General features: G+C 41.3%; 1 protein-coding gene across 10 annotated transcripts in view; it reads left to right on the top strand.

Moving 5' to 3' along the window:
* The window catches only part of LOC118283109 (bromodomain adjacent to zinc finger domain protein 2B), a 44,291-nt gene that overhangs the window by 28,682 nt on the left and 2,304 nt on the right, over positions 1-13,305 (top strand). For 2 of the 10 annotated variants that reach the window (XM_035604806.2, XM_035604810.2), the window contains exons 11-36: positions 44-325; positions 490-550; positions 1,582-1,690; positions 1,888-1,989; positions 2,291-2,480; positions 2,871-2,963; positions 3,052-3,113; positions 3,389-3,454; positions 4,341-4,406; positions 4,808-4,852; positions 5,060-5,092; positions 6,082-6,147; positions 6,398-6,538; positions 7,063-7,311; positions 7,734-7,957; positions 8,324-8,398; positions 8,546-8,780; positions 8,891-8,953; positions 9,039-9,183; positions 9,300-9,982; positions 10,167-10,455; positions 10,626-10,781; positions 10,946-11,100; positions 11,245-11,450; positions 11,705-11,843; positions 12,565-12,711. In XM_035604806.2, the coding sequence (XP_035460699.2) occupies positions 44-325; positions 490-550; positions 1,582-1,690; positions 1,888-1,989; positions 2,291-2,480; positions 2,871-2,963; positions 3,052-3,113; positions 3,389-3,454; positions 4,341-4,406; positions 4,808-4,852; positions 5,060-5,092; positions 6,082-6,147; positions 6,398-6,538; positions 7,063-7,311; positions 7,734-7,957; positions 8,324-8,398; positions 8,546-8,780; positions 8,891-8,953; positions 9,039-9,183; positions 9,300-9,982; positions 10,167-10,455; positions 10,626-10,781; positions 10,946-11,100; positions 11,245-11,450; positions 11,705-11,843; positions 12,565-12,711 (4,082 nt within the window). Of the gene's footprint in view, positions 1-43; positions 326-489; positions 551-1,581; positions 1,691-1,887; positions 1,990-2,290; positions 2,481-2,870; positions 2,964-3,051; positions 3,114-3,388; positions 3,455-4,340; positions 4,407-4,807; positions 4,853-5,059; positions 5,093-6,081; positions 6,148-6,397; positions 6,539-7,062; positions 7,312-7,733; positions 7,958-8,323; positions 8,399-8,545; positions 8,781-8,890; positions 8,954-9,038; positions 9,184-9,299; positions 9,983-10,166; positions 10,456-10,625; positions 10,782-10,945; positions 11,101-11,244; positions 11,451-11,704; positions 11,844-12,094; positions 12,233-12,564; positions 12,712-13,305 lie in introns of those variants that run through there. The other 8 variants (XR_004784431.2, XR_004784430.2, XM_035604807.2 and 5 more) reach the window with 8 other exon arrangements.

Here is a 13,305-nt window from a genome sequence, read left to right on the forward strand (position 1 = left end):
TATTTCTGCTCTTCTCCTCTCGTCACGCTGGAATTCCCTGTAGAGTCGGAGAGCAATCTGGAGAGCGACTCAGACAGCTCTGAGGACGACATGAAAGAACGCGGTGAGACAGAAGCAGATAGCGATGCAGAAAGGACTCCCCTGAAACTAGCCACTCACAAGTCCTCCGCAAACCTCTCAGCCAATAGCTCCCTGCTCGGCCTGCAGGTCATCAAGCCTCGTAGTTTACCTGGTCGTCTACTCACCCCCACCAGACTGACCAGCTCCGCAGCTCTGAGTAACCACAGCACGCCGTCCTCATCTTTCACACTTGCCTCACTGCCAGGTAACAAAGACTTGTCTTCTAATAGAGCATCTTTTGTGAGATGTTCTATAATTTCAAAAGTGTGGCTCCCTTCCTTGCATTGCTTAGTGCATACTGCTGAGAAAACATGTAGATTTTTGTATTTGCTCGGGATGAAGGTGCTGAGTCATTTCTCCTGTTTCTAGGATCAGGAAAGCGGAGGAGAGTGACAGATGAGAGAGTTCTACGACTGCCTCTTGAGTTTGGGTGAGCTATTGTGCATGCAATTGATACTAAAAGCAACAGACAATCGATTGGATGGTCTGACCGTGTCCCATTTGTCCTTGGTGTCACACCTGCGTCATTGTTTGTGTTTATGCAATTGGTGATATAGTTAAATGTCAGCTCACTGAGGGCTGACTAGTGGCCTTTTCTAAAAGGTCACCTATGGCCAACTTTGTGGGGCTGCCTCCCTATTTTTGTGTTTTTTATATGAAGAAGAACATTTTTTTTTAATAAACTTACTAAATGGACACATTAACCCCCATAAAAATTTGAAAGAAATTCTATATCCCCTCGACAAATGCTATCATTGTGTACTTGTCTATTTTTTCACCTCCCACTGTGAATTTAGGTAACATACACTGTGCACGAAAGTACTCATCATGATCAAAAAAAAATTTCCAGGGTAAATAATGTTTAAAAAAAAAAAGTATTATTAGGGTTCTTAATTTGAGTGCAGTTAAATTTTTATTGAAGGCTGAGTAGGAACTTTAAGGGTCTTAAAAACCCAGTCTTGAGCAGTAGGTCATTGTGGTCCGGAAATGAAATGAGGCCCAGCACTTAGACTCAAGGGGTTAATTGCATCCAGCCTCAACGCAGACATGCAACATTAGCTGCTTTCCTGCCCACAAATTCTGCAGCCTGGGATCAGAGCGACGTTTCATCTTCTAGGGATGTTTTTCATCTGCAGGTTCACAGGAAGCCGAGGCCATTGGCCTGTATTTCAGCCCGTTCTCAGTCTGGGATAGCAGCCTACATGTCTTTTCTCTAAGTCCTGGCTTCACTCTGGTGGAGCTCATGGGGACTGAGGGGTCGCCCCTCTTGGCCCCATGGCCATTTACTGTAGGAGTACACATCAGTACAGTCATTCATTATCACATGTCCCCCGTCATATGTCTCCTTGTTTTTTTATGCTGGTTTGAATGAGATGATATGTATCTGCCCCAGTCCTGACACTGAAAAATATTGTTTTCATGTCAACTATGTGGTACTTTGTTTGCAACGTTTTTCTTCAGATGGCAGAGAGAGACCCGGATCAGGACGGTGGCAGGTCGTCTACAAGGGGAGGTGACATACTTTGCACCATGTGGGAAGAAACTGCGTCAGTATCCTGATGTGATGAAGGTGAATCAACAGTTCATAACTGAATTTTATGGAAAGTACCTATAGATTAAAAGCCTTAATTGATGGCTTATATTAATTCCATCACTGTAGCTTTGTTTCAATTTGTCTAAAGGTGAAATTCGCTGTATTTAACTATTAGAATAGTTCAGAATTCCTTCCCATGCTTTAATTACTTTGTATTATTCTTTTGTCTGCAGTACCTGCTCCGGAATGGAATAACTGAAATCTCACGGGATAACTTCAGCTTTAGTACAAAAATTAAAGTTGGTGACTTCTATGAAGCCAGAGAAGGACCAGAGGTAAATGTTTTTTTGTGTTTCTAATAGGCATGACATGCTGTTACATGACCTTTCATCAGGGAGTCGTCAGTATCTAGAATACTAGAAAATAAAGTTTAGTTTGTGCTCTGAAGAATGATGGCACTGAATTTGTCATTAATCATAGATAGGAAAGCATATTGCATTGTAATACTGTGATTTACACCAACCTTAAAGCTATGTTGTTTGAAAACCTTGAGCAGTCAGTAGATAAAAGTCACTCCTTACATTTTTATTCATTTGTTTGCTTTGATCTTTCTTTCTTCCATGTCACATCAACCAGGGTCTTCAGTGGGTTTTGCTGGCTGAGGAGGAGATAGCTCCCAGTATCATAGCAATGGATGGCCGCCGCAGCCGTCGCTTAGGGTCTGAGCACCAACCGACAGGTTGGAAGGCTCATCCTCTAAACGTTGGTGAAAATAACTTCCCAGATGTCAATAATGCCAAGCTGCAGCGCAAACTGGAGGCTCAAGGTCAGTTTATATATTTGAAAAGCTCACAGTGGCAGCTGTTTAATGGGTAAATCCAGCAGAATCTGACATTTCCACTTTGAGTTTGATTTACTTTCAGGATATTTGGCAACCTGGAGATTTTCAGCTCATTTACTATAGAGGTTGCAACTCAGAAACAATCTGTAGAGGTTACACACATAGTAAAAACCATCTTAAAAGAAGAAGCATTAGACATGTTGCATATTGAGCAGTGGCCTTTTCTTAACTTTTGCTCTTATTACATCCTTCACACGGAAATAGAAACAATACTGTTCTTGTAAAAAACCCAAGCATGTTCTCTAGAGGTCATTTAGAAGGATTTAGGGGCTGTCTGCGGGTCAGTTTTCCATGAAACATTTCATCATGTTGCAGAAATAGCTCGACAGGCTGCTCAGATCAAATTGATGAGAAAACTAGAGAAGCAGGCCATGGCACAAGCAGCCAAGGAGGCAAAGAAGCAACAAGGTAAACCGGCACTGTCCAGTCAGACTGTTCTCTAACACTAGATCATATTCCAGTCGTGTGCAAGTCTAATTGGTTTTGTTTTTTCCAGCAATAATGGCTGCTGAAGAGAGACGGAAAAAGAGAGAGCAGATGAAGATACATAAACAGCAAGTAAGAATTCTTTGCATGCATTTTTTCATTTTTCGTACAGAACTCTGTTAAATATTCAGTTTGTGCACTCTGAGGTGAAAAGGTGCAATCTGTTGAAAAACAGTTGAAATGCTTTGAGGAAAAAATTAAGTTATTATCATTCGTAATGCTGCACCTTCCTAATCTGCATAGACCCACTGTGCTTCTTCACCCCAAACCCTGCTCCCCTCCGCCTCTCTATAACATGCATGACTTAACAGTTAATTCATTTGATCTTGCCCTTATCCTTTTACCAGGAGAAGATCAAGCGCATTCAGCAAATTCGTATGGAGAAAGAACTCCGTGCACAGCAAATTCTCGAGGTTCGTCCTGAAAGTTATTGCAGAAACATTCTAAAACACTTCCTTTCTGCTGTTGATAGGATTTTTAAAAAAGCCAACCAAGGGCTATTCCTTAAATTATGTCGTCCCACTTTCGGTCACATCCACTGAGTACATGTGACTAATGCTTAATTGGTTTTCGGCAAAAGTGCCATTGAATATGAAAATCTCCTCAGACCGTGATGGAGCTTAATACAAAATAGAGTATTTCATTAAGTAAGAGGTGGCCCAGCGTTTGCCATGGCTAGGTGAAATACCTATTTTGCATTCCCTCACTAATAGGAGTTGTGGAGTATTTTAGCTTTTATAAATCAAATTTCAGTTGACATGCATGGCAAGCGGCTCTTAACAGGATTTCATTGGGGCTATAATTACTGATTGGAATTTTCCTTCATTTATTCCTACTGCCTGCTGGTGTTTCGTAATAACTACACTGCCGCTGATGTTTTGTCTTTCATTGTTCATGGGAGGAAATAATCATCTCTTTACTCAAGATTACAATATTTTAGTTCCGATATCATCAGTGAGCCACTGGCTCTATTTAGGTTTGGGTGGAATATTTTCCATTGACAGCACTAAGGAAACACATACAAAAGTTATATATAATGCTAAGTATAATGCTCAAGTGATATTTCACAACCTAGATTTACATGCATTTGTTGATGGTTTTCATTATTTTCATGCAATGGTTTTACTGGTTATCAAAAATTATAGCTGTTGATTTTCATGAATCAAAAATTGCCCCAAATTAAATGTTAATTTAGTCAAAACTTTTGTACATAGCGGATGTGTTTTGAATGAGTGTATCAATCACTTTTGTTTCCTTAATACCTTAATAATGCCCTTAATACCTTCTTTGCATGCACAGGCAAAAAGAAAGAAAAAAGAAGAAGCGGCCAATGCCAGAATATTGGAGGCTGAGAAACGAAACAAGGCGAGTAAGAGAGATTTACGAGCAAATAGTGTTTTTGTCACTGTTGCTTCTGGTCTCACGTTTCCCTGACTCTCAATCTCTGCCCATGCTTGTCAGCCCTGTAATGTTTTTGCCCCATTGTACTGCTTGTCAGTGCAAAATAGATTTCCCTTGGCCTTGGTTTATTGTTCAGATTAAAAGAGGCTAGATCGCCTCCTTGAATTTTACCATCTTGAATCTCTATAATGAGGGTGTTTTCATTTTCACATTAGCTCAATCAAGCAAAGCCAAGATACCTGGAACTTTTGCAGGCTGTTGCTGAATAGGATAGGAAGGCCAAGCATTTCAGAGCCCTTTTAAAAATTATGTTAATTAGTGTGAATATGTTTTTGTTTCTAAATGAATGAATCTTTTTCCTAAAGGAGAAGGAGATGCAAAGACTGCAATCTGTCATACTGAAGCACCAGGTGGGTTTTCTGTCCATGACCACATAACTTGAATGTCTTGAAGATGGTCCCTAACTAATTGTTTGAACAATATATCTTGTTAAATTATAATTTGGGATGTCTTTGGTATATTTTTTATTTTGGTTTACTATAGGTTGGATTTTTCTCACATTAATTTTCTTCTGTGATTTTTCTATTCCTTAATACTTTGCCGACTCTTTCTACCAGGAGTTGGAGAGACATAGACTAGATATGGTATGGGTATGTTTGTTTCTGTACATATAACAACATATTGTGAATGTGTTGTGATAAATGGTTGCCATCACAGCAGTGCTTTAAGCATTAGCATTGGTTGCATCCATACTACATTCTTCTGCATGGCTTTTCCAGAGAAGTGCACTGTATACCTCTGCGCTATTTGTCTCTGAGAAAAAGAACGCTTCCATCATCTCCCCAATATGATCAAACATTTTTTGGACTCCACGGAAATTATACAAAGATAAATGGCCTGAAAGAATACAGAATACTTATTAAAATTGTTTCTATTGAGGATTAAAAACATTTTCATACCTTTTTCACTGCAGCATGTCAGCCAACTTCCATTATCCATTTTACCATTGGGAAATGTCAATATACAGTTTCATACAGTTTGTATTCTTGTCAGTGATTTAGTTGGCTTCTTTTAATTTCAGATTCTAGTGTGTGCTAGCATGCCAGATTAGTGTACAAATATATTCAAGTTTGACAATTTTATTCAGGCTATGAGTACAGTCAGCTTATATAATTTAATTTTGTTTTCTTGATGAATAAATCAAGAAAATTGTATCATCTAAATTTAAAATAAAATTTAAAATAGTTTTATATGTCATTGTTCACCAGTTGATATGAAATGCACTAATTATTTTGCTTGCTGCTTAAAACCTGCTGCTTGCAGTTCTGAAACTCGCCTGCCGCTTGTTGACCCACTCAGATTAATATTGGCTGTTTGTAACTTTAAGTTGATGCTTTCTGTGTTCACCACTGCCCTCATTTGCTTTTTTTGTTGATCATTGTGTCCATGTCTTCACATTTGAACTACAGTACAATGTGCATCATTTTGATTGTGAGACACTTGTGACAATGTGACTTGTGCTGCTCCTACTATTGTGCATGTCAAGTGGCACATATTGTGTTCCATCTGTGACCCTTCTGTTCATAAAACAATGGAAACTGTAAATGGAATAGAAAAGCATGTGTCTGTGCTCTGCTAGGAGAGGGAGAGGCGCAGGCAGCACATGATGCTCATGAAGGCTGTGGAGACTCGTAAGAAGGCAGAGGTGAGTAACTGCTGATTCACTGTGATTTTCCCTTTTTAATTTCATGTGAAAGAGGTTTCAGACTGTAGTCATGTAGCCAATGTATTAAATCTTTGTGATTTTTTTTTTTAATTCTCTTTTTGATGATTCAACACTGTGGTAATTGAGGTCATAGTTTGTGTTTTTATTGTGTGCACTCTCTGTAAAGTGAATATACTACATGTTACCAAGCGGCACTGTGAATAAAACCTTTTCTGTCTCTCTGTTGTAGGAGAAAGAGCGTCTGAAAAAGGAGAAGAAGGATGAGAAACGGTTAAACAAGGAGAGGAAACTAGAGCTCAGAAGACTGGAACTGGAAAAAGCAAAGGAGCTGAAGAAGCCAAATGAAGACCTGTGTTTAGCAGATCACAAGGTATTCACACACTGTGGAGCTGTTGGCAAATGGATATGAGAGTCTATATACATATTACCACGGATAGGGTCCATCTGTGGAATAGATGTGTGGAAAGATTGGATTTTCCACCAGGCCTGGGATTTAATAATCACTGTAGGAACTATAGGCATGGAGATTAGAGTTGCTTTCGACAAATTTATGGATTCGCTGTTTCACTGTCAGATACACCAAAAATAGACACTTAATATCTCTGAAAGCATCTTTGTTTGATTAAAAAGAAAAGAGGTGTACATGTAGTTCAAAATACTGCCACCAAGTGGTTACTAGCAATAGCAAAAGTTTTTTTTGTGATAAGATGCTTTTAATCAAAATATCCTGGGCTTGTATTCATTACATTTTTTTTAAGATGTACCAATGAGACGAATTAATCTGAAATAAAAACACATTAAAAATAAATGATGTACTTCAGTCAGATAGCGCTGTGATCTTCACAAAACCTTTATGATATAACATTGAGTTAAATTTTTTGTATTTTTCTCCAGCGGCTTCCAGAGTTGTCACGTATCCCTGGTCTGGTCTTACCAGGAAGCACCTTCTCCGACTGCCTGATGGTGTTGCAGTTTCTGCGCAGCTTTGGAAAGGTCCTGGGCATGAATCTAAACAACCTCAACTTAAGTGACCTTCAGGAGGGGTTACTCAACATCAGGGACAGCATGGGCAAGGTGCAGGACCTGCTGGTTAGCATGGTCTCTGCAGCTGTGCGTGATCCTGGTTTACCTGCAGGTCACAAGGTGAGTCTGTCAGTGTTAGTGTAGTATTTGTATTGTTGTCAAAATTATACATGCTTTATGTACTGTACATCACATTTGTGTGCACACATACACACAAATACTTTTTGAAAACTTAAAAGGGGATCTATGATCAGACATGTAAACCAAATATATACTGAAAGTCTGATTATCACACATTAAGTTTAATGTGATATTGAGTTTCACTATTTCTGTAACTAATAGTGAAAAGTTGAGTTTTGTGTTTACTCAAGATGTTTAAGCACTTGGCACCAAGAGACCATTGCTCAAAAGGACTGTGCTCTAAAAAGGACCCTATTTGGTTGAAGTTGTAGTGAACAAAACTAATTCTTCTGTGGGTTAGTAGGTGAATAAACATTTTTTTTGAACTTGTTAACTCCACCCTTAACATTTTTTTGTTTTAGAGCAAAACCGCCTTGGGGGAACACTTGACTAATGTGGAGATCAACCGAGACAATGTGTCAGAGATCCTGCAGATCTACATGGAGGCCCATTGTGAGCAGACAGAGTCAGCTGCGCTGGCCCTCAGCCTCAGGACTAAAGCTTTTCAGGCCCACAGTCCGTCTCAGAAGGCCTCCATGTTGGCATTCCTGGTCAATGAGCTCTGCTGCAGTAAAGCTGTGATAAGGTGAAAAAAGGTTTCTTTTGCTGCCTTTAAGGCTTTGATACATTGATACACATAACCTATTGTTGGTTTGTAAAATTAACTGACTGCATTGTATTAACAGTCCAAGTTAATATCTTTGCCCAAGGGTGGAAAATATAGACATGTTTTATTCATGAGAGCTTAAATTTCGATGAAATAACAGATGTATCAAAAGGAATGTGACAAATCATGGTCTGATGGATTGTTTCAAAAGGTTGCATCAAACTGCGTGTCATTAATCTTTCATTAGTACCAGTAACACATCTGGTGCCAACTGCATTGTAGTGCAAATGTATCATGCTCTTCTTATAATACATGAAGGTCACAGAAACATATTATACTTTACAGTGAGATCGACAAGAACATTGATAACATGACCAACCTGAGGAAGGATAAGTGGGTTGTTGAGGGAAAGCTGCGCAAGTGAGTATATGCATCATCCAAGCTGTTACCAGACATTTCTGTGCATACACTTGAAAATATATTTGTAAGTGAATTATATGGTGATGGTGAAATAACCTGGGTCAAGTCTCACAGGAATGAAAGCTGAGTTTCATTTCTCCTTCAAAGACTGAAGAGCATCCACACCAAGAGGACAGGGAAGAGAGAAAGCAGTGTGGGAGGAGAGGACAGCCACACCTTTGTCATCCCCACTGCCCGAAGCAAATGCAAGAGGAAAGAAGGAGACAGTGAGGAAGAAGAGGACGAGGACGATGACAGCGAGGACCAGGTAGACGATGACGAGGAGGAGGAAGAAGATTCTGGGGGAAAGAAGGGGAAGAAAGCAGAGATATGTGAAGAGGAGGTCAGTAACAGCAGGATGCCTTTTACTGATGCCAGCAGCTAAATCAGTGTTTGTTATCGTAAATGTCAGTCGGTCCGCTGGCCTCACACTAATGAGATCTACTAATCCAGGACGACAGTGCGCACTCGGCCAGCGTGGAGGAGCTAGAGAAGCAGATTGAGAAAACGTATAAGGTAAATGTAACCTGCATTTTCTCCTGATGAGCTCATCAATGAATTCATTGCATTATAGTTCAACCTCTACTTTCTGTCTCTTTAGCAAGAGAGTCAGATCAGACAGAAGCTGTTGGACTCATCGCACTCACTGCGCTCCATGGTGATTGGACAGGACCGCTACAAGAGGTGTTACTGGGTCCTCCCACAGTGCGGTGGCATCTACGTTGAGGGCATGGGGAGTTGCGAAGGTGCAAACACATATTTATAAATCCTTTTTTTTTCTCACCTTTATTCTTGTGCATTATATCCATTTGGATGGTTTTTTTAAGCACTTTGCGTGAGCTGAGCTTTTAATGTTACTCAGGATATGAAGAGTTGGAGATAGAGGAGGAAGGACCCGACACTGCTCAGGTGATCAGGGTAAAGGAGGAGCAGCTGGAAGAGACAACGATGCCAGCGGAGTCCAGCCCGGCACCGAGCACAGACGGAGATACCGCCACACCAGAGAGCCAACAGGACAAAGACTGTCTCAATCTCTTCCTCCAGAAACCTGGCTCCCTATCTAAGCTCAGCAAACTCCTTGAAGTAGCCAAAATGGCCCACGATTCAAACAGTCATTCGGCTATAATCCCTAGCACTGGATCTTATCACTCACATCCCACCCCTCAGATAGGAAATTCTCATAGCCCCCCGCCTGCAACCCCTCAGCAGGGACTTGCTTATAGACCTGATATTTTAGTGCCCTCTCTGCTCAGTCGCCCCCAGCTCAAAAACAGTTCCTGGCTAACCTGTAGCCCTCAGTCCGTCCTTGTGGACGAGCAGCTCGCCAAGATACTGATGCAAAAGAGCAGCCAGTGGTTTAGCCTCTTGCCTCGCTCTCCTTGTGACGAGTGCTCGGTCACCTCTGGCTCCAGTCCTCCAGCCTCCTCCACTTCTCCACAGACCATGAGCACCAAATCCCCCCCTTCCCTCTCCCCTAATCCCCTAGCTACAGCCAGCTACAACGCTCCTGCTGGGATCAATAACATACATTCGCCTTTTCTTCAGGTTGGTTGATAACAGTGATGTTCATCTCAGGCACAATTATTTCATATCACACAGTTGCAAGTATTATTCCTTATTACATGACAATTTCCTCATGTTGCAAACCCACGAAAAACTAGCTTTGTTGGATCCATTGTCTATTGCATGTGGTAGTGGAATAAAATTGCATGTGTATTCTTCCCCTCAGCAAGTTAGGTCTGGCATTCATCAAAGCAGACCGACACTGTGTGACCTGTCCAGTGCAGCGACAAGTCCCGGCCTGCCCTTCCCTGGCACTTCTCTACCCCCCATGCTGGATTTTGCCTCCCAGCATGCAGAGGGTAGTGGGAGCCAGGTCCTCCTCCTGGTGAATAACAACACTGTCAACAAGAGTGAGACCCCAGACGCCCTGAGTGACAAGCCCCCTTGTGCCTCATTCCCCGCTGTGGATGTGGCCAAGACCCAGGACTACCCAAGACCTCAGCCTATCCCTGAGGGTAAGAATGGCTTGATGCCAGTACGCACAAGTGAAATGCTGGACTAAATATATTCACTGCACAGACAGTACAGGAATACATGCTGTGAAGACTGACACTCAGTTATACAACTTCCCTATGTTGCTAAAATTAAGCAATTATTTGACAATAGTTGTTTTCTTTTTTTGTAGAAATGCTGCACGGTTGGTGGCGAGTGTCAGACATACAGGAACTGCAAAGCCTGGTTAAGGCGCTCCATAGTCGAGGCATCAGAGAGAAGGTCCTACAGAAGCAGTTCCAAAAAAATATGGAGTATGTGACCCTGCTCTGTGCCAACAGCAAAGATGGTGTGTCCACATCTCCTCGGCTCTCTTTAATATTTTAGAAATAGACAACAAATTGTTATTTGATCTTTTAATGTCACCTGTTACCAAATGAAGAATATGTATAAATATGTTGCTTTTTATAGACAGTCATTTGCTGTAATGTTTGTATGTATTTGTGGGGGCAGCGATTGATGTGGCGGAGCTGGAGAGGCAGGAAGTGAGTGAGAAAACAGTGGAGGCTTGGTGTGTTGAGGAGCAGGCCATGGACGTGGACATCAGCCTGCTGCAGAAAGTCGAGAATCTAGAGAGGAAAGTCGTCTCTTCCAGTCTGCAGATCAAGGTACAGGCAACGAAACATCCTGCTTTTTTTAACGACCTACATCTCAAACGGATAAGAAACTAGTTTTGAGTAATTCTCCAGTATGCACTTGGATAGGTTTAAGTGTCCTTGTCATATGGATGTGCATTACTGTGTTTCCCTTAGGGTTGGATGCCCCCTGAGGCCCAGTCAGCGAGGGAGGATCTGGTCTATCATGAGCACAAGCTTGTCTCTTCCCCAGCTCCTGAGAACAAGTGTCAGAGAGGAACCAGCCCAGAAGAACTTCTTGGCACTGTGGTGCGTTGGCCTAACAATCCCCTTGATATAGCTGTCATTAGGCTGGCAGAGCTGGAGAGGAACATCGAACGAAGGTACCTAAAGAGGAAGTACAAAACATTTAGATCAGACTTTGTTTGTAACTATGAATGATGCACTACATTGCAATAACAACTGACATCCACAATGTGCAATGTACGGTTAATTTTACACATGACTGCATAAAACATTTTCTCACTGGATGATGTTGGTTGTTATTGGCCGTTTTCATTCAGTGTGATAAAGTTACTGAGTGTATATGTGATTGCTGTACAGTAATACTGCAGTCTTACTCTCTGTTACCACAAAGCAGTGAGGAGGAGGTGGCGGCTCCTGGGATGAGGTTGTGGTATAAAGCCCTCGGTGAAGTCCGCAGCTCAGCTCAGCTGTCACTCTGTATTCAGCAGCTGCAGAAATCCATCGCCTGGGAACGGTCCATCATGAAAGTGGTGAGTGATGCCTAATTTCTCCCCCTTCGCTCTATCAAATATTTGTTTTTGTTATGTCCATGCCAGTGACCGGAGGCATTATGTTTACTGGTTGCCCATCCGTCTGTCCATCCCATTCTCTTTGGCCATAACTCAAGAAGTAATGCGCCGATTATGACCCATTTTCAGAAAAATGTCTAATAGGATACGTTTTATATCCAAAATGTCAAAGGTTAATTTCACTTGGATGACATAATGTTCTGCAAAAACAGTTTCCTGGCCATTATTCAACACCATAACTCGGGGACAGAAGGGGAGATTGTGACCATATTTCCTGCAAATTGACTTTGTGTCAGACAAACAACCATGAGGCGGTAATTCTACTGTAGTCTCCATCTGTTTTATCACAAGTAAATATAAAGAACAATTTATAGCTCACACTACAAAACCCCTTTCACACTGCATGGCTTCTAATGTTATTCCATTAAAAACATTTGATTGGTTAACTCAAATTGTTGATACTTTAACATCAGGAATACAACATACAAAGCTTATTGATCTTAAATGTGTATACAGGCAACAATGAAGAGATGAAAGGTACAATAGCAGCATCAATTTATCATCACCAATCACCATCATTCAATGTCTGGCTGCACAGAACTGCATAAATCACTTAATTTTACAGTGATGCACAGTTTCTCTGTGTGAAATTGTACCAGCATATATTTTTCTGTGTTTCCAGCACTGTCACCATTGTCAAAAGGGGGATAATGAAGAACTGCTCTTACTTTGTGATGGCTGTGACAAAGGCTGCCACACATACTGCCATAAACCCAAGATCACCACAGTACCTGATGGTGACTGGTTTTGTCCCTACTGTGTTGCAAAGGTACACCAGCATGGCCTGAGTGTTTATTAACGGAGCCGGGTCTCTTTTCTTTTGTCATTTATTTAAAGGAGACAAATTATGCTTAAATACAAAAAACTGTTCACTGTAAAGGGAGCTCCCCTCTCGGACAGAAAACACTGCAATGAAATGCCTCATCAGTAACTCTGGCCGAGGAATCTGTAAGTGATATCACGATGTTACGGAAGTGCATAAGCCACGCCTAGCGGCTAGTCTTGCACACTCCCAAAGCCAGGGAGTGGTGATGAGCAGAGACCGACACAAAGTTGGCCAGTTTGCCAATCAGAGCAGACTGGGCTTCAGTTGGAGAGGGGCCTTAAAGAGACAGGAGCTAAAACCAAGTGATACAGAAAGAGGCTGGAAAGAGGAGCTGCAGGAGTGGACAGTATGGGGAAACTCATGTGTTTTCTGAACATTAGAGCATGTAAATCTTTTCAAGTAATAACCTAAAATAAAATGATGAACCAGAATATGAGCATAATGTCTCCTTTAATAAAAAAGTATCACAGTCCATGAGTACTGCAGTTCTGAGAGCCTCACTTGGTTTCACTGTGAAATGACAACTTAATTGTTTGA

This window comes from Scophthalmus maximus, chromosome 14 (genome assembly GCF_022379125.1).
Source record: "Scophthalmus maximus strain ysfricsl-2021 chromosome 14, ASM2237912v1, whole genome shotgun sequence".
Taxonomy (NCBI): domain Eukaryota; kingdom Metazoa; phylum Chordata; class Actinopteri; order Pleuronectiformes; family Scophthalmidae; genus Scophthalmus; species Scophthalmus maximus.